Raw genomic sequence first — 25,779 nt, forward strand, 5'->3', positions numbered from 1 at the left:
ATGGACTCGAAAAAGGCTAGCATTCCAGGGAATAGAACTGCCGGCAGCGGGACGAAAAAGAAACGCAGCGACGACGATCCAGGTGAGGACCTCAACGGGAGAAGAAGAGTTGGAGGCGAGACGAAATGAATACCAACTCGAGAGTGAGTAGCAGGGGTCTGAGAGTTACGCGGCGGGCAGAGGAATGGTAGAGACTCGGAAATGTCCCGGCAAGATGGACAGGCTGGACGCGAGACAACACAAAAGAACGACGCAGGAGACGGAAGGCACAAGAGTATGGGAAGGGTGACCAAAGATAATTGAGGCATATTGTGGGCAGCAACGAACATCGGCGAAAGAGCGAGTACCCGGCGAGAAGTTGAGATCAAACCCCTATGGGAGACACGACATACACTCATGTTCTCCACACTCTGGGAATTCACTGCGGGCGGCTCAAGAAATTCGATTGCCAACAAGTGCAAGAGCGAAGAACACCTGACACAATTGCACAGACAACTGATGGAGCATCTGAACTTCCTTTGTCTCCGTGGTGGGACAGAACGAACCCATATGTTTTTTTTATCTTCAGTGAAAGGCGTTTACAGACCCACAAATGTGCCTCAGCGCGAAAAACCCGTGTGGCTTACCGCTTTCGCTGCCACATGTACATTCATTTGTTTCTTTGTTTGGCATTTGTGTTTTCCTTCTCCTCAGAGGGTCTTCCGGGGCTGCCGGATCCGTAGGCGCCTCCGTCATACGATGGAGGGAGTGCGTAGCTTGACCGGCGGCACAGTTGAAGCGATGCAAGAAGTGGATATCTCTGAACTCAGTTTCCTGGACTCCTTCCAGTCTGATGATTGCTCTGACCTCTTCACCTTGTCTCTGCCTATGTCATCCTTCTACTTTCTCCACGATGTGGCTTTTCCCGTGCACCCTATCGTCTCCCCGTGCTCCACAGAGCATCCATTTCCTCAGCGAATTTCGCAGGTCTCCCGTCGGAAAAAACTACCCCTGTCTAGGGAAGGCCTTCCTGAAGGATGCCCGTCTGTGGAAGGCAAAGCATTTTCCTCTGTGCCCTCTGTTCCACCTCCATCGTGCTTGTCACCGGCAACAGAACCCCGTCTGCCGACGCCATCTCCATCCATCCCTCCCCCCATCAAGAAAGGCTTGGAGCCCAATGGGCCTGCAAGTGTCAAGGCGCCGCCCTCCCCTCCAGAAGGCCACGCCGAAGGCGAAGGCGACCGGGCGGAAGAAGGGAGAAGAAGGGCCGAGACGACCGGGGAGAAGGAGGAAAGAAGATCAAGAAACGATGTGTCTGAGAAACGCGACTCAGGCACCACGTCAGAACAGTCTTTAGCCGTTGACGTAGACACAGAAGAACATTCGCATGCTGGCATTCCGGATCAGAGGCTCCCTCTTTCAAATGTCCTCTTTTCCCTTCCCTCTCTCCACCGAAAACACACCTGCTGGATTAGCCGACTGTCTCCTCCCGAGGCTCGCGTCACTCCTGACGCAAACTTTGCTGTGCACAACCCAAAGCAGACAACGACACAAACAAGAAAGATAGGACGCGAGGAAACGGAAACCGTACCTGCTGCTGAAGAGTCTCGTTTTTTGGAGGCAAACTCACAGACCGCACCGTCTCACCGAGAACAATACGGGGAAATGACAGTCTCTTCTCAGCTCCACACTCAGTCAACTTTTGCACCAAGAAGTCAAAACTGCCGCCTCGAGAAGGGGTTCCATTCTAGTGATCTGAACAAACACGTGGCCAGAGAGCACGAAGACTCCAAGACAACATCTGCTGCGTGGAAGATGCATCGAAACTGCCTCTCTTCCTTCCCCTCGCCTAGTCTTTCTGCCGTCCTTTCGTCTACCTCTCCGACCAATCCTGACACCAGAGGCCGGCTCCTGCCAGCCCGAGGCACTACACAAGTCCACGCTGGAGCAGGGCTGTTGTCACTTCTGTCTCAACCTTCTAAGGGGGAAATGATAGAGCTGGCAAGCAATCCGCAACATAATCACGGAGAAACCGGGTCTCGTGTGTGCAGATGCAGACCGTACGAATTACAAGAAGAACAGGTAACATAACTGGACCATAGGGGCACCTGTGCCAACCTGAGACTCTGAGGGACAACCGAATTCGATTTGCGTGGTTGTGTCACAGAACCCACCGGAGCAGCTGAGCTTGTGTGTCAGTCTCTGCAGCACGTGAATCGTTTGCGTGAGGTGTCTGAGTCAAATGAAATCGTGATAGTCGTATGCGTCGATGTCGGAGTGCTGCGCATGCAGAACAGCAGGTATCCGGAAACTGATCCTGTGGAGGTGCTGAGACCTTGGACCGCCCCCGTCTCGCCAGCTTATCCATGTGATCACCCCTTTCAAGCAGTTGAGTTTATTACCAAGAACGTTTTCATCAACAACGGCACATCTGGCTAATTTTTACGACCGACAAAAGTGTTTTGTTTTTCTTTGAACAAAGAGCAGCCGTTTACTGGATCTGTTCATGTTTCAACGAAACAGGTGAAAGGGAATTGCGAATTGGAGCGGCGAGAAGCGAGAGACGGCGCAATAGAGCAACCTATTGAAGACGAAACAACAAAATCATGGGACCTGTGGTAACGAAATCCAGATATTATTTGGTGTCCCGTACTCATTATCAGCACGGAGCAAAGTTGTCTGGCGCTAGAGTGCCATCTTCTTAGAGAAGCGAAGAGACACCTTCCCTTGATAGAGTGGTCGCTCCGGTTCACTTTCACAAACAATCTGACGATAATCAAAGGAAACATATTTATCAAACGCAGGCATGGGGAAAAGCCGCTATTCGAAGTCCTACTTTGCAGGTGGACGCTCGGAGACCATCGAGGAAGTTAACGGCGAACATAAACACTTTCCCGTTCTTTTCGTAAAAACAGTCGCACTCTCGTGTAGCTCCTTTCCCGATCCTTCCTCGTGCTCCTTTCCATTCCTTGCGCTGGCACCCTGCATTCTTGTGTGTTTTTAACCCTTTAACGGTCAAGTGTCACGATCGTTTTTCTTTTACACCTTTTAAAACTTGAAAACTGTTAATTTGCTTAACAGGACCAGGGTAGGCCAAAAGGGTTCTGAAGGAGGCGTATGCCTAAGCAGAAATCTCCCAGGAAACTGCATACACATATTTATACGTCTCAGGTCTGTCACTGTCGGCATGTTTGATTGCTTGGTTTTTCCCTTATTCCCAGGCAGTTCTATGAGTTGTTTTGCCAGCGTGAGATGCACCTTCGAGATGCGCAGCCCTGTGTTAGCAGTTGATTACCGCCTTCTCCCGCTTTTTCTTCTTCCTTTCCGTTCAGTTCTTCTTTACAACTTTTGGTTGCCCCACCAACGCGCAAGGCCTATTCTTCCGTGGGTAGCCCTGGCGACGGTGCTGCTGTCACCTTGAAGAAGATGGAAATCAAGCCTCATGCACCATCAGTCTCGAGCAAACTGCAAGCACTTCGTGGCGAAAATAGTCTTGGTTCTTCTCCATCCCGCATTGACGCCAGGTTACGATTCCGCAGTGAACCGATAGTTGAGGACCAAGGGGGTTCGCAGAAAGTATCTGAAAGCAACGTGTTGGACGGGACCAGCACGTTCACAGATCACCGCTGTCTCTCGCCACTGACGAGAGAAAAACGAGACAACTTTGCGCGGTTCGGCCATGAGCATCAGCGAGACAAAAAGCCTTTTCAAGCGAGGGAAGCGGGAGTAGCGGGTATGGAAAGTCTTCTTGACCGGCTGCGTACAGTCCAGGAAATCAGACCCCACGCTGCAGAGGCGGCTGCCTCACTTGCCATTTCTGGAGAAGTCGAGATCGGGAAGGTGCTACACAGAGCGTCATTTGCTGCAACACCCGTTCACAACGAAAGCCGCTCACAGCAAAGCAAATCCACGACCAGCCGGTCGCAGCATACCTCAGCGCACAATTCCTACGTTTCGCGCGAGGAAAGCACAGACTGCTGTTCTCTAACATCCTCATGCACGAAGAGGCAACACACGGCGCTGATCCCAAGTGAACGGCGATGCGAAAAAAATCACCGAACAGCTAACGTCACTGCTAGCGTAGACATGGAGAAATTGTCACCTCATCGGAATCAGAACAGCGTACACAAAAGGGCAGACTACTGGGCACATTTCCCGCAGCCTGCCTCAACTACAGTCCTTTCAGCAGAAAATGCAGACGCCAGGGCAGATCTGGTGGTCCCTCAGTTCGAAGATCATGTTCCACAAACTCATATGGCTTCGCGGGAGTCTCAGGCTGGGACAAGCGACAAGCACATAAACAGAAACGCTTTCTGGGATGGCGAAAATACACCAGCAACGTGTGCAGTCCTACCGATAGTAATTTCGCGTCAGCAACTGCTGCTTCGACGCGGCACTACACGTGCGGAAAGAATGGAAATATCTCATCAGAAACGGAAACGAAACAGTCTAAGTACAATAACTCGCCCAGTGTCAGAGAGTTTTGCTTGCTTTGCTGCTGATGGCGACAAGCGTGTGAGCTTTCGTAGAAGTGGACGCGAGGGAGACATCAACGCGCTTGAGTTGATGTCGACACACAAGACCAGCTCGCATAACATTGCCCAATCGCCGCTGAACTGCGACCGACAAGATGACAGAAATATCCGAGACATTCGGGAGCAATTGGCGGCTGTGCGCGACCAGCTGCAACGCTTGCCTAAGACTCGCAAGGCACAGAACGCTGTGGCGAGATGGAAACTCGTGCAAGAGCTGCAAACTCTGGAGGAGCAAGAGAAACTGCTCATGGAGCGAAGTTTGTCCGGGGGAGTACGCTGAAAAGAGGAAAGGGAAAACAAGGGAGTCTCGGGGCTTTGTTGACAGAGCTGGGTGAGCATTCACAGTTCTGACTACCGGTGCGGGTGTCAGAAGGTTCTTGCCATATTGAAGCTGTGTCCTTTATTTCGGGATTTGCTGAAAATAGGAAATCAAACACGGGTAGACGTTTCCAGTCAGCGTCCGTTCTATCTAGCAAACACAAAGCGTCATCAAAAAACCAGCCGATCCTGCCTGATGTGGCAGAGCGGAGCTACGCGTTGCTGACCCCTTGGTGGGCTTGCGTACTGTCTATTTTCTGAAACGACAAGTGCACAGTGACGTTGAAAAATTTCCGCTGACCATGACGGAGCGTGAAAACGTGGTGGCTGTATCGTTACGAAAAATTATGGCTTTTCGTAGACGTACAGTGTGTTTCAGTTGCGTTTGTGGGAGAGCGCTGCGTTCGATGACCCGAATTGCCCATCTGTGGAAAGTAGGAGAATTAGCTATCGACGAAAGCAATGCCACCGTCTGTTGCGATCGTTGTCGCCAAAAAAGGTGACTCTGATTTCTGAAGGTTTCATTGTAGAGGTGCCCGTTGGGGAAAAACGCCACCTGCTTCGTGGATGCATGTAGCAGGGGGACGTGACGCCCATGCGGGGACGTGCACAGTGTTGTTTCCGCGGATTTGTCCCAAAGGTAATATTTTCGATTCTATTCAGCTTCAATGCAGCTACAGTCGACGCTTCACGTTTGTCAAGCCTTGCTGTGTTTGGCTTCCTTGAATTCTGAATGTGTGTACTCGTTGTCCTTAGTTGATATGGTTCGTTCGAATTACTCGTCGTGGTACCGGTGGGAATCACTTGATTTCAAATATCATCTTGACACACACAAACGCGCCAGGTTCACGGAGAGTCTGCGCCGCCTTGCTGAAATAAAACTGAATTCTCCCCTTCATGGGTTCCTCTGTGCAAATAATAGACAACAACGGGGAAGAAAATACAGACATCCGCGTAGAGGAGAGAACGCCGCGAACTCTTGCAGTCATCCATTCGCCTCAAAAGGCCACAATGGAAGCGAGAAATCGTGCCCTTGTTGCGTAGACGCGTGCGTTCCACCCAAAACTGACATGGACAAAGATGGAGAATCTTACAACGAAAAAAGAAAAACACCGATGACACACGCGCCTGGGGCGTGTTCATTTGGCTTGTCGTCACCGTCAAAATCGATCGAAATCAAAGCAAGGAAAAACTATGAATAAAAACGCCTTTCAGTCTCTTCCCACGAATCCGCGGAGACACACAGAACTTGTTAAAGTGGATGTCCTGGCGTCTACACGCAACGATACAGGTGAATGCAAGCAAGCACGCCTGCATATAGGTGGTTAGGCACATGGCTACACAAGCATCGCATCGCACAAGCAAAAGCACACACTTTAGACCGCTGAAAGCGAACAATGGATAGCTCGCATGCGAAGGATTTCCGCCTACGCAGATTAAGCGTTTGCGGGCATATGTAGATGCACACATCACCCCCAACGGAAGAGAAGAATGCGCATTTTTCCGAAGGAAAGGAGATGGAAAATGGACTCCCAAGTCTTCAAGAATATGTTCCAGGCAGCACCGACCTGCAACTCGACGAGAGCCGAGCCTGCTTGATCTCTCTACTTTGTTTGCTCTCCAATCTCCGTCCACATTGGGATGTCACTCAACGATTCAAACGGCGAGACACCACAGAACATGAGCACGTGAAGAAATCTGATGAACAAAGTCACCGCCTCCATGCCTTCCTCTAGTCAGACGGCCCCAATGTCTTTCCGCAAGCCTCCTACGGCTCTTGGTCCAGATGGCGTCAAGACGCTTGCATCTGTCCGGACTCTACATTCCCGAGCAACAGCTTCTGTTGTTTTGATTCCGCTCGAAATTCAGATTTGCATTTCTTGTTATTCTTCCTCACTGAACAGCCGAGCAAAGACAGATCTACGACGACGCGGCGGCTGTCGGCACCTGCCAGAGCTGCGGCCGGCTATCCAGCTGCATGCACGCAGAAAACGACAAAAAAAGTTTCTGTCAAGAGAGCCACAACAGTTGCGGCCTGGCGTAATAGTGGGAGACTTTGTCCCTCCCGCCGGTGCCCTGGCGCCTCAACTCGGCACACGCGGAAGGCGGAAATCGATTGCAATATCTTTTGAGAAACGCATGTATGGAAACTCTTTGCACCAAATTTCTATGCAAAACAAAAGAAACGAGAACTTTGCACGATAGGGCATTTTATCATGAATACCCTCCCGTTCAGCAATTACTCCTTTTTCTGATTTCGCGCCACCGGATCTTCACTGAAACCGCCGACTCCCGCCCTCCACGTGTTTCCATGCATTTTAGAACGCGCTTCGTGTGGAGGCTGCAGCACCGATATTGGAGGCGAACCGCGGCTTCGGAACATGACACAGAGCTACTTGTTAGCTTTTTGTGGTCCTACCGCAGCAGTTAAGATGAACGCTCCACTGGGAGGGACGACGAGAGTGTCGATGGGTCTTTGGTGCGCGTAGCGAATCATCTGGATGGGCTTGAAAGTGTGCATGTCAAGGAATTTCAGGTGCATCCCCGCGACACAAATAAGCACCTTGCCGTCGGCAGAAAACGCTAACTGAGACACATGCGTCCGAAAGGCCTCGGCAACTGTCTCCTCTTCCTTCTCGACTGCGTCCGCTCCACACGGCGCCTCCAGGGCGTTGGGCACAGCGAGGAGACGCTTCGGGTCCTCTGAAACAAAGTAGCGAACGCTGATGTCCCACAGAGTCAGCTCGCCGCTCTTGTCCAGGGTAACGGCGCGCGTATTGTCCGGTGAAACTGCCAGACACTTGGTACCTTTCGAGGTCCGCAGATCCATGGCCTTCTCCATCTGAAAGAAGCGACAACAATGATGCGACACAGGGTAAACGAGACACAGGGTAAACGGAACGGAGAACACGAAGGTGGAGACGAGGAAAGCAGAGAGGAATATGACACGGATGGAGCGCACGAGATGAAGACAGAGGAGCGACAGAAGACGATGAACAAGAAAGTCGAGAAATCGGAGGAGACAACGACAGAGGAAACAGAGTACCAAAACGAGGAACCCACGAAAAAGGGAATCACGTACCTTGACAAAAATGCCATTTTTTCGTTTGATTTCATACAGCTTCACGCCTGGGGACCACGCCGCACATCCGAGGAACCTAGACGCGACCAGCACACCAACATGCAAAATACAGATGGAAAATTCTAAAATCATTCACAAGATCTGGATCGACGCCGTACCCAGAGAAGCGACACCTGCTTCCAGAAAAGATTCTTCTTCGCACACCCCTCCTTACCCACTCAGTCGACGCTCCAGGTGCTCATACGCATCACTACAGGCTCTACAACAAGCCTTCTCCTTACCTGCCTCCATATTCATCTCTCTCTGTACAGTTGTGCATATCCCTATCGATCTCTATCTAGCATATCTGCCTTATCCATCTACATCCGTGTCTCTCTGTATGTCCATACCTCCCAACGTCCACATTTCCTTGTGCCAGAGCACAAAGATATGGCTAACCTACCGTCCATCGTAGGGACTGCATGCGAATTGAAACGCTTGCACTTGTTTTGTGTCCACCGAAGCCAGAAGTTCACCGGACGGAGCCCAGACTCTGATCTGCAGAAAACAGGAACGTTTAAAATCCTGTCCGTTCTGCATCTCTTTCTTCCACCCTGAACTGACGCACCCCCATGTCTCGCCCATTTGAACACCATTTCCTCTCCTGCCTCCCCTGTGCTGCTAGCGTGGAAGCTCTTGTGATTCCCCTGAACGGAGCTACGCGTTGGATTACCTTCACTCCCGTAGTCTTTCGTCTCGAGCATCGATGGACCTCTCTACAGCCACAAGGTAAAACCTTAACACCCCTATGAGAGAAGCGAGAAACTTCATCGCTAGCCAAAGGCGGACGGCTCAGCCCGCTTCACCCCAGCGTTCGGAAGTCTCTTCTTCCCCACGCTCTAGCGCGCCAACTTCAGTCTCCTCGCACCCTTCGTTTCTGTGTTAGTAACGCGAAGCATCTGCTCCAGATTCGGCACTGGTCCCAGTGGAGGCCAGTGGACAATGCATCCGACACTCAGGACTCGGTTGACGGTTCGAATCCTCCCCCGCATTCCTCCCGCAAATTTGTGAAGAGACATTTACCTCTGTGTCGTCTTCCTCAGAAGCAGTGCAAATCCACTCCCCCTTGGAGGCAACTAGCCACCGCACGCGATTCCGCTGCAGGGGGGTGTCTCCTCGGAACGTCTGAGAGACGAGAGTTGAAAAACAAAAGAGAAGGAAACGCATGCAGAGAAAGGTGGAAAAGAGCTGGCCAGAAAAGCGGGAGGACAGACGAGGGACGCCAACCCCGTGGGGTGTAGGCGGAGCAGGAAAAAAACGAGGAAAAATACACGCAAACATGAACACCACAGGAGGGAAAACACAAGCAGAAGGGGAGAGGAGCGAGAAGCGCAAGCCGAGGGGAGAAAATAACGAGAATTGTCAGCAGAAAATACCGACCGACAAGGTTTCATGGAGAATGAGGAAAGAAAAAAAGAGTCGACACAACTGTGTTCTCTGGAAGTGCGAAAATGTCGACAGATAGTGCATGTTTTCCTTTTCATAACCCCGAGAGAGAAAAGGAAACGTACGCGGAACGTACGGAATCCATGAAAGACTTGAGGTCTCGAAGGTGCAAAGAATCCTTGCACAATTAGGCGAGAAGTCAAAGAAATCAAAAGCGTAACAGTCACAACCGCTGCAAGACCTGGGTGGAGCACAACCGCAGAGCAACGCAGCAGGTGAGCAGGAGATCTTGAATCAAAGATGGAAAGATTTCGCAGAAAGACAATGCGACCCACCTCCACGAGCGTCTTCCTCTTGTCCGCATCGGTTTTCTGGAGCTCGAAGATCACCAGTCGTCGGTAGTTTTCTGTTGATTCACCGCATGCGTGAAAGGATAAGACAAAGAAACGACGCTTTGATGGAACGTCCCGACAAACATCTGACTCTGGCGCATCCTCACCGCTGTTGCCCTTCTGCTCCGTAAACAGAATTGCTCTCGAAGACCAGTGATTGAAAAAGGATGAGGGGGCTGACCATGCTGGCGTCGAACGACGCGTTTGTTGTCGACTCGAAGAGAGCAGAACCTCCAAACATGTTCCCATGGAAGCGGCTAGAAGCATGCGAGCAGTCATTGCCGTCTCTCATGTTTTAATTCGATTAACAAAGCACCTGATGCACCTATTCAAAACTGAAGAATTCACCTGTTTAATCACTGAGAATCACATCTGCTTTCCTGAAACGCTGTCCTCGCCTTGCATGCGCCACCCAGAGAGCCGCGAGGATCTGGCTTCTTCTTTCCTTGATGGACAGCAAGAGGAAAAGCGTATCTTCTCTCTGCCGTGGAGCGCCGTTGTTCAACACAGCGAGCCGACGCACAAAGTCCACCTCCCTCGTCCCCGCTTTTCGTCTGGATTGGTTTGCTCTTCTCGAGCGAATCGCTTTTCCAGGGAACAGTCCCCACCTCAGATATATGAGAAAGGAGTACTCTCTGGCGCTGTGAGCTCACAGTACCGGCGAGGCGCGTGCCTTTGAAAGAAGGAAATGTTCAGTCGAAAACTCGGCCTCGCTTTTGGATTGGAGAAACAAACTGGCACCGGAGATGAGAGAGAGCTCACTTCCATCGACTCTGAATGAAGGACGAATCACGACCACCTGTGCATCTAAGATGACGCTCGCCTAGACCTGTTAGGCGTTGACTTCCCGATTCGACATCCTTTCCTCTGAACTCTCACTTTCCGTCTCAAGAAAGCAGAGGGAGACGAAAAAGGAGAAAGAAGACAAGAGAGCGAGGAGAAGCGAAGGAAGACGCAGGAAAGGCGCGGGACTGAGAACGAGACTGTTTTCTCACCTAAGGCGCCAGCAATTCGGATTCTTCCGCCAGAGAGAGGAAGGAAGTCGATGGCACTGAGAGCCTCGCCTTGGACGCGTGTGACGATGTGAGGCCGAGGAGGCTGAGGAGACCCCCTCGGCGCTACACCTCCAGAGAGATCAAACATGTGTAGGGTCGCATCGCTCCCGGCGACAGCTGCAACCGCTGAAGAGAAAATGCAAATGAGGAGACACTAAGACGAGGTAGAGGAAGAGACGCGAGCCCAGGCAGAACGAGGACACAGAGAGCAGATCTAAAACGCAACAGGGAAAGCGAAGTAAAACCGGGGACAACGAGGCCTCTAAACCCCAGAGTTAACGCCACTCGAAGCCGGGAGTCGAATCGATGGCCAGGAAGAAGTTTGCACCCAACAGGAAGATGAAACGCAGACAGCTCGGAGAGACCTCCCTAGGACAGCGCTTGAAGAGCACAGTCAGTGGGGACAGGGGGAGAGAGAGAGAGAGGCTTTTGATCCTCACTGTCACAAAAAAAGTTTCACAGCTTCAAAGACACTCGTGTGGTTTTTCGGGGGATTTTGCTCTCAACTGTAAACACGCACTTCCGTCTGAAGAGACAGCCGCTGCCGTTGAGAACTTGGAAATGCCTTTGAGGACGTCCGCATGCAGCGGGTGCTTTCCCGGCGCAGACCCCCCGCCCGTGGTTTTTGAGGCCTCTTGGTCTCCCTACGAAAAACAAAGAAAAAAACGAGGAAAGAAAGTGAACCTCAGGGGTGCCTCGAGAGGCTGTCGGCTCTCGTTGACAGCAAACGAGACAACGTCCAAAAGGAAACAAGAGGTGAAGGGGAGGAAACGAACGCGCAAAACGCCACAAAACAAACAAGGCGATACAGAGAGACGAAACGCGAGGCGGAAGAATAGAGGACAGGAACAGAGGAAAAAAGCGAGGAGGGTGAAAAAGAGAAGGGGAGGAGAGAAAGAAAGAAGACAAGCCCAGAAACGACTGAAAGAGAGGAGAGCGTGTGCAAGATACGGCGAAGGGAGACGAGGAATGGAGATGAGAAGAGAGGAAAGGAAAGCGTAAAGGACAGGATGAGTGAGGAGAGGCTAGACGCGAAAAACAGAACCGACGGAACACAACTATAGAGAAAAGCGGAGAAAGGACAGCCATGAAGTCCGGAAACAACTGACTACGCAGGCCTACCAGGCTTTGAGAGCGCTTCCTCGCCTCTCTTTTCCCCGCTGCCTCTTGACTTACACTCTTTTTCTTTTGACCGAATGAGTGAGACTGGCCATGGTGTCGATGCTTGTTTTTCTTTTCCTTTGCCGTGGAGGAGACAGCTTTCGCTTCTTCCTCGGCAACTGCTGGGCGCCCCGAGGCTGAGAGGGCCGGCGAGAGAAGAAGCCTCCAGGCAGCGAAGATGCATGCAAGGCCGACCAGCACCGACAGCAACATCTTGGTCCGGACAGGGAGGGGACAAGAAAGGGACAAGAAAGGGACAGGGAGGGGACAAGAAAGGGACAAGAAAGGGACAGGCGAGTGAAGGAGAAAAAGAAATGTGGAGGAAGCAACAGAGACAGAGAGAAGAAAGCAGACAGGGGAAGACTGAAGGCACCTGAGAAACGAGGACGAAGCAGACCGGGAAGCTCGTGACTTCTTACTGTTCGCGAACGCCTCTGTTGTCTCCGTCCTTGAGTCTTTCTCTTTTTCTGAGTCTTTGCGTTCTTCACTCCTTTGTGTGCAGAAGGAAGATCGAGAACGGCAGAAGGAAAGGCGCGCGTCACGGCAGAGAATGCATGGACCAGGGGCAATGGACAGAAGGACGGAGAACTCGGCACACAGAGGGAAGTCAAAGCGCGAGAAATCGGGATGTTTTCTCAGTGACGAAGACCACAAAACTTTCCTCGATTTCCAGAAACATGAGAGCAAATTCCCTCGTTTCGTTCGAAGCTCCAACAAGTCAGCTTGTGCATGTTTTTATAGCCAGCAGACCCCGGACGCATGCAAGCGCGCGAACCGTGTGCAGAGAAGCGAAGGCGCCGCTTTTCTCTCCTTTTAAACGAGAAGGAAATCCCTATTCCTTCTCCAGATTTTTCCTCCAAACGCAAACGGATTTCAGGCCTCCATCACGAGCACACGAATACCGATTTTCAAGTTTCCTTCGATTCCACTCTGTGCCTCACCTGCAGGTGTTCGCATGTCTTTCCTCAAGGGGCGCGTCTGCTAATCGTTTCTCCTTCATGCCTTGCTTTTTCTCCGTCTTTCCGCCTCTCCTTCGCAATTTGTCTTCTTCTCTCTCGTTTTCCTCCAGGCCAGACGAGGGCCATGCGCCTCCTGACCTGCCCTCCAAAGAACAGACAACAGAGTGGAGAAAGCGAAAAGCGAGAAGCGAGCTGCAGAGAGGAAGAAAGAGAGGAAGAAAGAGAGGAAGAAAGAGAGGAAGAAGACAGAGTAAGCAGCTAGGAGGAGAGGAAGACGAAGGAGAAGGAACAGAATAGGATCCAGAGAAAAGAAAGGAAGCAATGACGACTTCTGTCACCTCAGCATCGAGTTCTTCGAGCTTCGTCTTCCCTCCTTTCTTCCCCTTGGTCCGGAAAGGTACGTTCCGTTCGTCATTTGTTTCTCCACTTGTTTCTCTCCACTTGTTTCTCTCCACTTGTTTCTCTCCACTTCTTTCTTCTTTGCTCTCCGATTCTGCGTTGTCCTTCTACTGTCCATCCTTCTCTTTTTCTTGTGTCTCTTTTTCTCCCGCCTCCCTCTCTGGAACTGGCTCTCTCGCTGTTCTTTTGTTCTTCCTTCCTGTGTCTTCGCCAACTTTGGTCTTCCTCTCTCATGTTTTGCACACCGGCTTCCGCCTCTCGCCTCCTCCGTGCGTTCCTTTGTTTTTCTTCGTCTGTCTTCTTCTTACTCTCCTGCCGCGCGCCTTCTCTCTCGCGCGGTGCTGGACGGCTCTCCTAGTCTCCTGCTCCAAGAGGCACTGAGAGACCTGCGTCTTCTTCTGTCTTTCTCCGCCTCTTTCGGCAACATCTTCTGTCCAGGATGCGAGGAGCGAGCAACTGCCTTCTTCGCATGTCTCGGAGAAGCGACTGCCCCGGGTGACGCTGGCGTCACCCTCGAGAACCTGGAGCAGTGCCGCTCTTCCTGCGAGGTGGGGAACGGAACGTTTAGGGGGGAAAGAGAAAAAAGAAACGTTTTAAAAGATCCAACATAGCGAAAGACTAAGGAGGAGGAGGGGAACTTGTGCGCATTCACTTTCCTTCCGTTGAAAGGAAACGGCGGACGTACAGGTTCCTCGAATATCTTTATTCTTAAACTATTTTCAAACGCCTCAAAACAGTTCGGGGAGAACCAGCTAGCTCCCAATTCGACAAGCGGCTGAGTGGACAAAAGCAGTGAACCCATACCTCATACACAACGAAAGGACTGCAATTTGTTTGTGTATAAAGTTGGAATCGCTCGTAATCGCCGATCAGCATCACGGCTGTGAATAGGTCTTCGAGGGGAGAAACTTGAGAGTCTGAAAGCATCTCTAAAGAAAAAATTACTAAAAGACTTATTTCCTACAAAAGACGTAGAAGGCTATTTTCAAGTTATTCCCGATTTTATTTCAATTTGTGTCCAATTTTTAAAACTCTCTTGGGGGAGAACCACGACTTCTCTGTTCTCAACGGCCAGAGGAGACTGTGTCCGGAGAGTCCTCGCCTGCCGACTCGAGGTTTGTGTTTTTTCTCTGTTTGCTTCTCAGGCATATGAAACATGCACGCGGAAATCCCTCGCCGACCCGAGAGCACCTTTGCCGACTGTCTTCGTCGACTTTCAACCGCCCAAGAACCGCGCGAACTAACGCGAAAAAAGGAGAGAAAAAGAGTCCCCAACTCTCTCCAGAGCGAAGAGTTGCCAAAGGAAACAGAAACTCGAAAAAAAGACACAAAACATATCCCCTTCATCGAAGGACAGTCCTCTGCTCATATACGTACGTATATAGATGTACATGCATTTATTCAGATATATGCATGCATATGTATGTGTGTATCCAGTATACAGACAGACGCTGAGCTATAGCGACTTCAACGTTACAGCATTCTTGCACATCTACATACATATCTATATATCAATATACATATATATATATATATACATATGTATTGGTATATGTGGAGAAGGATCTGGGGAAATATGGAGAATGAAATGTGTGAATGCCTCTCTGTATGTTTGCGACTACTTGTCCTTTTATTCGTGGTGGACTTTCGTGGAAGTTCAGGCAGGTGGACGACTGATGACTGTTTCTTGTGACCATGCGCATCTCGCGTTTGTCGCTATCGCCACACCGTGTTTTTTCGAGGTCGGTTGACAGCGCGGGAACAAGAAAGGCGAAAGAAAGTTTTTTAGACCTTAGGAAGTTGATTAAAAGGTCGAGACGTTCGTTGATAGAAGCGCCTTGTGCCTTTGCTGAAGCGGCGCGGGGTGTCTCCCATTCCAGGCCTTTTCTGTGTGTCGGAACGTTGTTCTGTGGCTGATTGAGACAGAGGGAACGCTGAAGGCAGAAAGCTATTTATTTCTGGAGAGAGAACCCAGACGTAATCTCAAGAATTTCAGTATGCGTGTGCGTCGACTTGCTCGTCAAGTGCACTTTTTCTTTCCACTTGAGTCGAGTAGGAAGAGTTCTGATGCGCGTCACTTGAACAGACAGAGACGCGCCGGCCCAGATGCTGTCTGATGGGTCAGCAGGGGAGGACTGTAAACCTCTGGAACGTCGCGTTCATCGGATCAAAGTCGCTCTGCAGGCATGTCACCTGAACCTTCTTTTACTTTCAAGTTTCTTCAGTCCCGCCACGCTTGAGACACTTTGGCCGGCGAGAAACGAAGGCTGTTCACTTCTGCGTGTTCCTGAAAAACATTTAAGGAAAGCACTGCAAAGTGATGTCGCTGTGACGTTTGTTTGGGAGATGTCTCCAAATGCGATAGATTGCACCGCGAGGAAGCGGGGAAAAAGAGCAGGTTCTCTGTCTTTCGAGAAACGTTTCGATGAAACTTCTAAGCGACACAGCTTCTCTGGAACAACTTGCAGCCCAGCGCTGTGCACAAGGTACCACAGAGAGGCACATGGAAGGTCACAGAAGACGGGGAAGAGAACAGTCGGAGAACAGGAGACACACATCAGTTCTTTTTTATCAGATTCGGCGGGTTCCTCGAAACAGACGACGAACGACTGCTGTCGAGAGAGCCGCCACTTAATGCACCTAATGCGCAGAACCCTTGAGGTGATCTCTCCGTGAACGATGGAGAGGTGAGGCCTTCCTTCTGCATTCTGTTTCTCGAAACTATCCTCGTACTTGGAGGAACCTTGTTCGAGACAGGATTCCTAGTAACCGTTTATTGAGAGGACATACTCGAGTTGGACTTCTGGTATAGGTCTTGGAACAGTGTTCCAGCAGAAGTCCGTTTGAAGGGGAAGTATCTTTTGAGGTCTGCGGCTGAATTCTGTGGGAATTCTTCCGAGCCCAAAAAGCAGACTACCACAAAGTCTCTTTCCAGAAAAAGGATTTTACAAACCATGTCTGCGTCCGACTCGAGAGACAGACAAAGTGCCTTGTGTTCTCGGGTCCCCTTTCCTTTCTCTTCTTCTCTCTTGTCTCCCCTGCTTTCCTTCCTCCCTTCTCCTTTCCAAGGTCTCCTGCAATAAGTAAATCGACATCTCTAGGAGATCCCCGTTTGCAAAATTCCAGAATCCCACCTCTCTGTAAGTACGTGCTGGACAACGCACAAATACATCTCCGTTTTTCCTTCGAAGTGCAAAGGGATGTATCTACTAGCCTCATGGAGACACTTATCAGTGTGGCCTTGAAATAAATTAGTTGCAACAGAGAAAGATGCACAGGTGTAGTATGAGGCAAGTGTGACGGAGCCAAGTCCGTTGCTTTGCTGCTGACAGTTGGTCGGTCTACATTATTCCATGATGTCGGCGGATTCTGGGGTGCTGCCGAGCGTTTTCCCGCTAGGGTTCCAAGTAGCTTCGCTTTTGAGCTCTGTCACTTTTCAGCTTTTGTCTTCCCTGTCTTTTCTTCTGCACACAAAGAACGCCAGAAAACGCTCGCCGCAAAAAAACGGGGAAACGGCGAGTGACGCCCCGGTGTACGGGCATCTCCCTGCGATGGATTGGGGAAAAAGGAGGTCGGGTCCCGAATTTTTTTTGACAGGGTTTCCTTAAATTCAAGGTTCTCCCCTCAATCCGCCTTTTCGCGGAAGAGTCGAGTTCTCTGCTTGCCACAGAGGCGTCGGCCTGGCGAGTCTCAACTTGCAGCGACCTAGCGAGCGCAGACCGGGGGTCGCACCTGCGATTTCTTTCCGTGGAAAGCGTTCTTTTGCCTCGTATGAAACGGAACACCGTCAAAAAAGTAAAATACGAGTCGGGTGCACGGGAGAAATAATTAATGAAACCTACCCCGTCGGGCCCCGTCCCCTTCCCATCTAGCGCTCGCGGCTATCGGGGCTCTGCGCGTTTGAGTTTCGAATGGTTTCGCTTGTTCATCTGAAGCAACGTGTTCCTTCAGAGAGGCTTTGCGTTTATTTGCTTCGACGACTCCCAGAAGGCCGCGCGTTCGGAAAAAGACGCGAAAAAAGCACCAGAGGTCGCTGTCGTCGTGGTGAGGCCTCAACACCGGGACTTTGTTCGGTTGGTGACATCCGTTCCCAAAGGGAACAGGGAAGAAAGTGGAAAATGCGTTTATCTCAAACCCTTGCAGCTCCAATACGCTCTAACATTTTTTCCTTGGCTTGTGTATTGCGTTTGAACGCCACTCCCGTCTAATCTAACTGGCCGAAACCTCGACACTGGAATCGACGGGTCGAGGGCTGCGTCTGACGCATCACATTTCAGAGAGGTTTCTTTCATATTTCTGTAGCTTTTTGAGTTTGACGCGAGTATCTTCACCCCATTCGCCTCCTCTCGCGGGTGTACGTCTACACTTTTGCCTCGCGAGGGTTTTACGGCACTCCAGGTCACAAGGATCGGATTTGACTGTTGCTCCTGCGCTCTGGAGTTTCTCGCCATCAAGCACCTCCCCTTTTGCTTCGCGTGTCTGCCTCCGCGTTCATGCACACACTCGCATCCGGAATTCCAGAAGTAATCGGTCGAACTTTGCCGGGTTTCTCTCAAGCGTCTCAAACTCTACGTGTCGTACTGAGGAGTCCACTGGGTGGTGGTGTACAGTCCTGGACAACTCAGTTGTCTGCATTTCATGAGTCAGACTCAGTGCCATAAATGGCACAGAATCGTCTCTTGCATTTTGCGCGTCCTTCACATCTCTCTTTCCCAAAGGTCTCGGTTGTATCTCATACATATGAGTCGTCGTCAGTATCCTTCCTACTTGTCTGTTCTGAGATGATTCTCCGAAATTTCGCTTTCACCTCCTGTGAGAGCCCTTCCGTTCTTTTCACCGTCTCTGGGGTCTTTTTTTTCTGTCTGGGTTCTTTTTTCCTGTCTGGGTTCTTTTTTCCTGTCTGGGGTCTTTTTTCCTTTTTCTCCCACTGTGCTCATATTCGAGCAGGGGGAGCTCTCCAGCTACGTATTCACAAACTGCGTAACGTCTAGCCCATGCCAAGGGCTCCTAGGGAAGGTCTTCTTGTCGAAGAATTGCGTGTTCTTGGAGTTCCTTTTCCTTTTTTCTCAAACCCTGCGCTTCCCCTCCCCGCCTCTTGCGTTGGTGTTCAGGAAAGCAGACCTTTTTCTTTCAAGGATTTCTGTGCCCTCTTTTACGCAAACGCCTTCGACTCTGGAGCCCCGCAGCCGAGAAACAGGACATCTTTCCTGCCGTTTCCTCGAGCTTCGCTTTCTCAGCCCCGAGCGCAGCTGCTGCAGCCTCTGGAACTTTTCCTTGTCACAATGGAAAACAAGAAACGCCTCGCGTCCCGTGTCGGGACACCCGGCATCTGCACGGTCGTTCTCATCGACAAAAGTCAGCGACCCATCATGAATCTCCACAAGGTCCCCCTTTCTGCGACAGTTTGGGCCATCAAATCCAAAGTGTCCGAGCGCCTCAAGGAGGTCGGCCGCTCTCTCAGCGCAGAGGTCATGTGAGTCCGCGGAACACAAACCAGCCGCGAGAAAGAAAAAATACACCTGTCGGAACGGGAAAGGTTGGAGGAAAACGCGAGCTCGGAACGGAAGGCACCGTTGAAGCCGCGTGACTGAGAGAAAGCAAGCGATGGGAAGCGAAAGAAACAACGCAGGAAGAAAAAGGTTTCGAGAAAGGGAGCAGAAGCCACGGTTTTAAAGGGCAAAGAGAGAGAGTGACACACACGCCAGGCCTCCCAGAGCAGCCGGAGGGAACAGGTAACAAACGCTTGCGTTACGGAAATGGTTGCGAAACGAGACAGAGAGACAGCGGTGAGACAGACACGCAACGTCAGTGGAAAACAGTGAGGAGAAGCGACTTGCGAACACAACATAAGGAAATATAGAAATCAACGCGACAAGGAAAGTTCTCAAACCTCCACTTTTCCGCACAGATGTGTGTGGTTTTCTGTGCGATCATCTAATATATATATATATATATGAAGAACCAACTGAACTGTGAGAAACGTGTACTTACGTAAACAGGTGTGTATCCTGTAGAGTGGTAAATAAGAGATGACGTTTAAAATTCTTCTTGTTGCGTTGAGACGCATTTTTTGAAAGAATTGTACGCTCTTTTCAGGTTGCTGCATGTCGAGTCGGGAGGGACTTCTACGGAAATGACCAATGACGAATGCCTGTCGACGTACAACACTCTCGGCATCTCTCGCTTCACCGTCATCATTTCAAGACGAACGAAAGTGGAACTTGAAGTTGTTCTTTCCAGGCGTACGTGGTTCTTGCTGATGTGCAAATACGCCTGCACGACAAGGAACACACATAATCATACATTTCTTGTTAAAACAGTGTGTGACATCCAACAGAGACACACTAACCTCGTCCCCTGTCTATCTGTCTCTATCTGTCTACCCTGCTATAGATATATATTCATGTATATATATAGATATAGATATATATATATCCTTGGCGCATGCAAGGGTGTTTCCTTATGGAACTGCGCATGCCGGAATGTATGTACAGGGCTAGAAACATATTTGATTGCGTGCAACGGTCCCGTAGTGGCCTGTGTTTTTATAAGTTCGTTTGTCGGTTTTTTCCAAGGGGCTTGTGCAGCCAGATCCTTGCGCGTCTTGTGATTGTCTGCATGCCTCAGCGTCTGTTCCGACCTCTGCTTTTGACCTTCGTCTGTCTGTTGTAACACAAGTGATGGCAGTCTGTTTGCATGCAAACTCATGAATATCTTTGTGCACCAGGCATGCGTTCCCTTGGCTTACCCAAATGTAGTCAAATTTTGTTTTTGAAATTCGCGTGTGCTTGGAGCCGGTTGAGCGCCAGGGACAGACTCCTGTGACAAAGTCTTAGGTATAAAGTGTAAGATTTTTCTTGGCGTAACGCGTGTATGCACGCGACATGTCAGCATCTTTCGGGGTGTTTGTCTGAACTGCTTATCCTTTGTTTGCAGCCGAAAAGAAGTGCCTGTGCATCACAAAGCAGAAGAAAGAACAAGAAGAGTTCCCAGTCAACATTCCTCTGGGTTACAGTACCCAGCAGTTGCGCGTAAGGCACGGGGGGGCTGTCCTGGCGGTTTTTAGCTGCATGCTGCTTTCTCATGTTTTTCTTGGCAAACTGAATTTGCATCATCGCCGGAAGAATCTGTGTACGAGATGACTTGATTTTTCCTGCATCGCGACGTCAACGTTCGGGAGTGCGAGACTCTCTTTGCATGTTTCTCTCGCAGCTGTATATCACGGAGACGATGAACTGCGACGTGCAGAAGAAAGATTTCAAGCTCTTCTATGACGAAGCGATGCAGGTGAGTTGTGCCTGTCTTTTTTCGAACGGCATCGCTGTCTGTGTTGTCGCATCGAGAAATTCCTGTTTTCTCTCTCATCTGTCCGTCCTAATCTGTCTGAGGTTTCCCCGTGCGTTGCGACGCGTTTCTGCGTGCCTTCTTGATTTAGTTTCTTGTCGCAGTCGGCCTTGTTTCCTCTCGTCTTCGCGACGACTGTTCTCGCTGCTCCGCAATTCGCGGTCACCCTCGCAAAAGCTGTCGAACTTGGAGAAGGTCGAACAGAACTTGGAACAGAGACACTTGCGGAGAGTCTCCAGGATCGGGATCCGACACCCTCTGCGGCTGGGAAACGCTTTTTCGCCCAGACCTGGCCATTCGTGGAAGGTTTACACGCGGAGAGTTTGTGTTTCCTCGTTCTTCATTTGTTCTCGTTCGAGTTTTCGCTTGTCCTCTGTGACCGCTGCTTCGTGAGGCCTTTTTGCGTGCTGGTTTCTTGGCACTGTTCCGGCGATTTTTCGACTTGGACTCGTCTTCTCTCGAGAATCTGTTTCCAGGACGCGTTCCCAGAAGAGGGGACGATGCGCTCTCTGGGGCTCGCCGACAAGACTCGCCTGCACGCGTTAATGCCCCCTGGGTTCGACATTTCGAAGATCCAGTACCCGGTCCTCGATGCGAAGAAAGCAGGTGCAGCGCCAACGACAGAGCCAGAGACCCTCACTGAGGCTGCGCCCGCTGCGGTTGCCGGAAGCGAAAAAACTCAACAGGAAAAAGACTTTGATGCGAGAGCGAAGGTAAGGTCAAAGGGTGAAGTGAGATGTTCGACACGCAACAGTGGAGAAAAGACACGCATGCTGTGTACAGAAAGACGGAACTCCAGCGGTCCTAGTAACATCGAATTGTAGTTTTATCTGACAAACCGGGCAACATGCTCACACACCACCTACACTAACCACTATATATATATATATATATATATATATATATATGCACGCACATAAGAATGAGAATATATATATATATATATATATATACATGCAGAGAAAGAATGATCATCTGAGAAGGCGAAAACAGTTATTACCAACATCAGTGATCTCATATGTTTATACAGCTATAAATGTATGAGTTTCTACGTCTAAGCGTGGGGAAGGTCTATCTGTGCCTTTTAATTTAAAACTGAGAATTCGAGCATTATAGGTGACGAATGCGTTTTTAAACGGCAGCGCTGACTTTCTGGGCAATCTGTTGATCCGGGCGACTCTCTCCGCTTCGGCTACGTATTCCCAGTGTGCTTTTGTGCGATTCTTTTCTTTTTGTCAGGGAGGTTCGATGCCGCAACAAGATGCCGGCGACTACGCCCGTTCTCTGGTAAGACCCTATTTTCCTTTTCTTCGTTCAGGGGTCTTCTTCGCATAGCCGATTTCCGGGGATTCTCTCCCCTCTTGTGCGACGAACTCTATTCGAGCACGCGTAATACCTGTTCCTCTCTCCCAATGTGAAAACAGTTGCGTTCTTCACGATGTGCAGAAGCTAACGTTCTCTGAATCTGCTGCATGTGACGCTTTTGAATATCTGGTTTGATTCTATTTCCACTGGCTGCAGCCGCTTTCTCAGGTGTGTACCACCACGCGAATACATGTATTTGTATGGCGCGACTGTTGCTACCAAGCTCTTTTCTCCAATAACGCCTTGGGTAATTCTCCCCACTACCCTCGTTTCATCGTGTATCAGTCTCTCTCTGTCTTTACTCGGAATGTTTGCTCGTCTGTCTGCTTTGTCGCACGGCCTCGGCTCCCTATTCTCGGCATGCGCGTCCTGTGGATGCATTTTCCCTGCATGCGCGTCCTCTGAATGCTTTTGCGAATTTCCAGGGTTTCGCGCCGTCCAACAAAGAGATCGCGTCGCTCCCAGAGAAAGTTGACTACAAGACCTTCCAAGATTTCCTCGGCGTTGCGATGCACCCCGACGACACGCAGGAGTCTTTCCGATCTTTCTTTAGCTCCTTTGATACTCAGGTGCGGTTCCGCTTTCAAGACGCGTTTTTCCTGTGTTCGGCCCTCTGTCGCGTTTTTTCAATGTCCGCAACCGTGAAGATTTCGTCAGAGGAAGAGAGGCGCTCGGGAGAGTTGTTGGCACCACCGCTGCTGCTCGCATGCACTTCGTGGAAGACGTTTTGGCCGCGGCGTGCGAGAGACGCGCGACGAGGAAAACGAAGACGAAGTGGACCTTGTGTTTGCATGTTCTAGTGAGACTCCACATGCCTGCAGCGAAAGGTGGACTGTTGTGAGGTGAAAGATCGAGGCTCGGACTTTAATGGCGACACGCATTGGTGGACGAGACGAGAACAGAGATGAGGGTTCCTGTTCTCGTTCCATCCGAAAAAAGCTCCTCCAGATCCCTCTGGGAGCGACGTGTAAAGAACGCTTTTGCCTGTCGAGAGGTCGGCATTTTGCCGGGATTTGGGTTTCAGCCGAGCAATGTCTTTCGAGGCAGTGTGGGTGTCTACAGGGGGACGGGATCCGCAGTGACTGACAGAGCTGCGTATTGTTTTGTGTTCTATTCTCAGGCGACAGGGGATCTCTCGAAAAAACAAGTCTGCAACATTTTGCAGATGTGGGGAGAAGAGCCGCTCTCCCCAGCTGAAGCGGCGGCCTTCTGCGAGTAAGATGCGTTCCCAACTTGCTGTGTTCCAAGGCGGACTGAAAGTGCCATTTTCTTGTCGAATTCTGCACACTACCGTCTACTTGTGTTCATTTCAATTCATCGAAACCCTTATGGAGAAAGAACGGAGCAGAGCCTTTAGCTTTTTCATTTACTTTTACTCTTGTCCACGCATACGTCCCGCGATAGCCGCGCTAGGCTATCGACCCAGAGACACGGCGAGGACCTTGAGTCTGCTCAAACTGTTAGTGCCTTCGCCCATCGGCAGTTTTGTTTACGAACTTTCAGGCGTGTCTCGAGCGTCTTCGAGTGTGTGTTTTGGCTGTGACTTGCAAAGGTCTTTGTCAGGGTGTCGCTGCGGTCCACGCATAATCGAAAGTCTCGAACGATACTGAAGATTTTTCCCTTTTCTTTGATACCGCATCTCTGGCTCATATGCCGTGCTTTTTTTGCACTGTCGACATTCGCCCGTCTCGTTGAACTGCCCGTCCGCTGCCTTCGTGTTACATCTTGTGCCGCTCTCGCTTCCAAGTTTCCTCCTAGTTTTCTTTGCCTTGTTGCAGGCTGGCCATGGGGAAAGAAAACACGATTTCAATCACGGTTCTTATCGACATGTAAGTCCCTTGAGCGCCTACAGGAAATCCCAGCGTGCGGGTGCCGGATGGGTTTGTGTCTCGTCTCTTGTTTTCACACACTCTCTCCCCAACACGCATTTAAACGCGCGTGCATATATCTATATCTATCTATATATATATATATATAGTGATGGCGGTGGACTATTGGACATACGTTTCCCGCGATCTTGATTCGTTTTTCTCGTTTCTGGGTTGTTGCCATGTGTACTTCGACCGTATACGGTGTTCGACCGTTCGTCTGAGAAGACGTGAGTCTTTTCATCTTTGAGAACACATAGTATGCAGAATTTTCTCCCTTAGCCTGTTCCATTTGCCCCCCCATAGCGGCGGAAATTTGCGTGTATCGGCGTTTTTCTGGCTTTTGTAACCCCGGGGTTGTGTGCGCATTGTTCCTCGCTAAGCGAGTAGAAGGCGCCAGTTTTTTCGGTTTTTTCGTGCACGCTCTATCGCGTGTTTCTGTTGGTGCGTTAAAAATGCTTTGTGTTCGTGGTGTGTTTCGCGTCTGCTGCCTACAGGCTTCAAGAAGGAACAGCATAATTTTTTTCTCTTGCGTTCCAGTTGTTTTCGCTGTGGGGGGAGAATGGCGGAGGACGCTCTCTGCAGCGAGCCGCTGCTGTGAAGTGGAAGCAAGTTAGGGAATCAGCGAAATCCAAGAAAGACAAAGGCGAAGGGGGAACGCGAATCAGAAGAACAGAGACAGTGAGCAAAACAAGCAAGCAAAGAGAGGGTAAATGAGGAAAGGATAAGGGCTTTTTGTGCCGGTGAGTGGAGGAACGAGAGAGAGGAGATCGCTGCACCTCCCGAAGGTGTACAGTGTATCGAGAAGTAGGATAACAGGCACACAGAGAAGTTGTTTTCCGATTTTCGTTCTTCCATTTTCGAGGTAACACGGGCGCTCGTACATCGTCGCAGTCTCACTTTTGTTTGGTGTCGGGAAGCGCCTTGAAGTTTTTCAGCTGTTTCCTCAGGCAGATTTTTAAGAAACTCGAGACATGGACCGCATTTTCTCGGCAAAGCCGCACTCGAATCGGCTGCAACAAACCAGAGGCACACCGGTGTAGCTCCGGTTCGCTTTTGCATGCATCATCAGTGTAAGAGACGTTGTACGCTGGAAATTCAAAGTCTCGAAGGCGCAAAGTTTTCACTTTACTGCCGCCGGGAACGGACCGTCTGCTTCCGGGTCGCCTTCATGTGCATCTGAGAGGGGCTGACGATGATGCCAGACTCTCTGTTTACACAACTCTAGAAAGCAAAGAGAACGGGCACCCGGCCAACGACCCGTCGCTTCATTCACTTCACGAGATTTCTGTTTTCTAAAAGTGGGGAAGATCCTCAACGTTCTCTTCCGAAATTGTGTACCTGTGAGATGCACTCGTCTCTCCATGAGCGCGTACCACGCCCGCGGTGTGACTGTCCTCGACGCCAACACAAGCGTGGACTCTTCCTTACTGAAAAGGGCGGTGAAATGGAGCCAGTTTCAGCGCACAGCCATTTCCTGACATTCCCCACGTACTCGAGTGTCCAATTGCGAGGAGCAAGGTTTCAGAACAATGAGCGTCAAGATAGCTGAGTCTCGGAGACAAGTGTTGATATAAACTTGAAAGTTTGTGTGTATGGCACACCTCCATGTACAAAGAACGAATTCAGATCTTCGCGTTTTTTCAGCAGTTGCCGATGGGGAGACCGTGGAACACCGACGGTTGTTGCAGAAACAGCGAATTTCTTGATACAACACTTTTCCGCACTAAAAAAGCCATGTCACACGTCCCATGAGTGTACTAGCGAGACTGAGAGAGAACAGGGAGATGTGTCTTCACACGTGTAGAGATACTCTGTCACATTTAACGAAAATAGAGGTCGACAGACTCACTGGAGACCGTGCCTGCTTTTGAGTCTTGTCAAGAAGTCACTAACA

General features: G+C 50.4%; 4 protein-coding genes across 4 annotated transcripts; 3 read left to right on the top strand and 1 right to left on the bottom strand.

Moving 5' to 3' along the window:
• Window positions 1-396: 396 nt before the first annotated feature.
• Window positions 397-4,794, top strand: TGME49_297450 (hypothetical protein; the record flags this gene model as incomplete). The annotated part of the gene is made up of 3 exons (XM_002371134.1): window positions 397-1,319; window positions 3,312-3,819; window positions 4,492-4,794. 3 exons carry the CDS (start codon window positions 397-399, stop codon window positions 4,792-4,794), a joined length of 1,734 nt encoding a protein of 577 aa, XP_002371175.1.
• Window positions 4,795-6,473: 1,679 nt separating this feature from the next.
• Window positions 6,474-12,626, bottom strand: TGME49_297460 (hypothetical protein). The gene is made up of 10 exons (XM_018782316.1): window positions 12,367-12,626; window positions 11,963-12,160; window positions 11,307-11,430; window positions 10,727-10,912; window positions 9,675-9,745; window positions 8,977-9,078; window positions 8,357-8,451; window positions 7,915-7,990; window positions 7,252-7,674; window positions 6,474-6,806 (listed from the first exon to the last, which is right to left on the bottom strand). The coding sequence occupies exons 2-10, from the start codon at window positions 12,158-12,160 to the stop codon at window positions 6,753-6,755; spliced, it is 1,329 nt and encodes a 442-aa protein (XP_018638360.1). The 5' UTR covers window positions 12,367-12,626; the 3' UTR covers window positions 6,474-6,752.
• A 601-nt stretch (window positions 12,627-13,227) lies between these two features.
• Window positions 13,228-14,549, top strand: TGME49_297465 (hypothetical protein; the record flags this gene model as incomplete). The annotated part of the gene is made up of 3 exons (XM_018782317.1): window positions 13,228-13,303; window positions 13,744-13,853; window positions 14,451-14,549. 3 exons carry the CDS (start codon window positions 13,228-13,230, stop codon window positions 14,547-14,549), a joined length of 285 nt encoding a protein of 94 aa, XP_018638361.1.
• Window positions 14,550-16,315: 1,766 nt separating this feature from the next.
• TGME49_297470 (myosin light chain 2, putative) lies at window positions 16,316-25,443 on the top strand. The gene is made up of 11 exons (XM_002371136.2): window positions 16,316-17,349; window positions 18,417-18,778; window positions 19,402-19,547; window positions 20,242-20,336; window positions 20,518-20,592; window positions 21,126-21,362; window positions 21,889-21,936; window positions 22,440-22,583; window positions 23,135-23,229; window positions 23,793-23,843; window positions 24,380-25,443. Exons 2-11 carry the CDS (start codon window positions 18,588-18,590, stop codon window positions 24,399-24,401), a joined length of 1,104 nt encoding a protein of 367 aa, XP_002371177.1. The 5' UTR covers window positions 16,316-17,349; window positions 18,417-18,587; the 3' UTR covers window positions 24,402-25,443.
• The last annotated feature ends 336 nt before the right edge of the window (window positions 25,444-25,779 follow it).

This window comes from Toxoplasma gondii, chromosome II (genome assembly GCF_000006565.2).
Source record: "Toxoplasma gondii ME49 chromosome II, whole genome shotgun sequence".
NCBI classification, from domain to species: Eukaryota; Apicomplexa; class Conoidasida; order Eucoccidiorida; family Sarcocystidae; genus Toxoplasma; species Toxoplasma gondii.

Excerpts from the sequence above, each read along its gene's own strand:
- TGME49_297460 (XM_018782316.1), bottom strand. The coding sequence starts at position 12,160 with ATGTTGCTGTCGGTGCTGGTCGGCCTTGCATGCATCTTCGCTGCCTGG. Across the intron at positions 9,079-9,674 it reads AGAGGAAGACGCTCGTGGAG|ACGTTCCGAGGAGACACCCC; the intron begins GTGGGTCGCATT and ends CTCGTCTCTCAG. Across the intron at positions 7,991-8,356 it reads TGCAGTCCCTACGATGGACG|GTTCCTCGGATGTGCGGCGT; the intron begins GTAGGTTAGCCA and ends GGTCGCGTCTAG.
- TGME49_297470 (XM_002371136.2), top strand. The coding sequence starts at position 18,588 with ATGGAAAACAAGAAACGCCTCGCGTCCCGTGTCGGGACACCCGGCATC. Across the intron at positions 19,548-20,241 it reads TGAAGTTGTTCTTTCCAGGC|CCGAAAAGAAGTGCCTGTGC; the intron begins GTACGTGGTTCT and ends CTTTGTTTGCAG. Across the intron at positions 21,363-21,888 it reads ACTTTGATGCGAGAGCGAAG|GGAGGTTCGATGCCGCAACA; the intron begins GTAAGGTCAAAG and ends TCTTTTTGTCAG.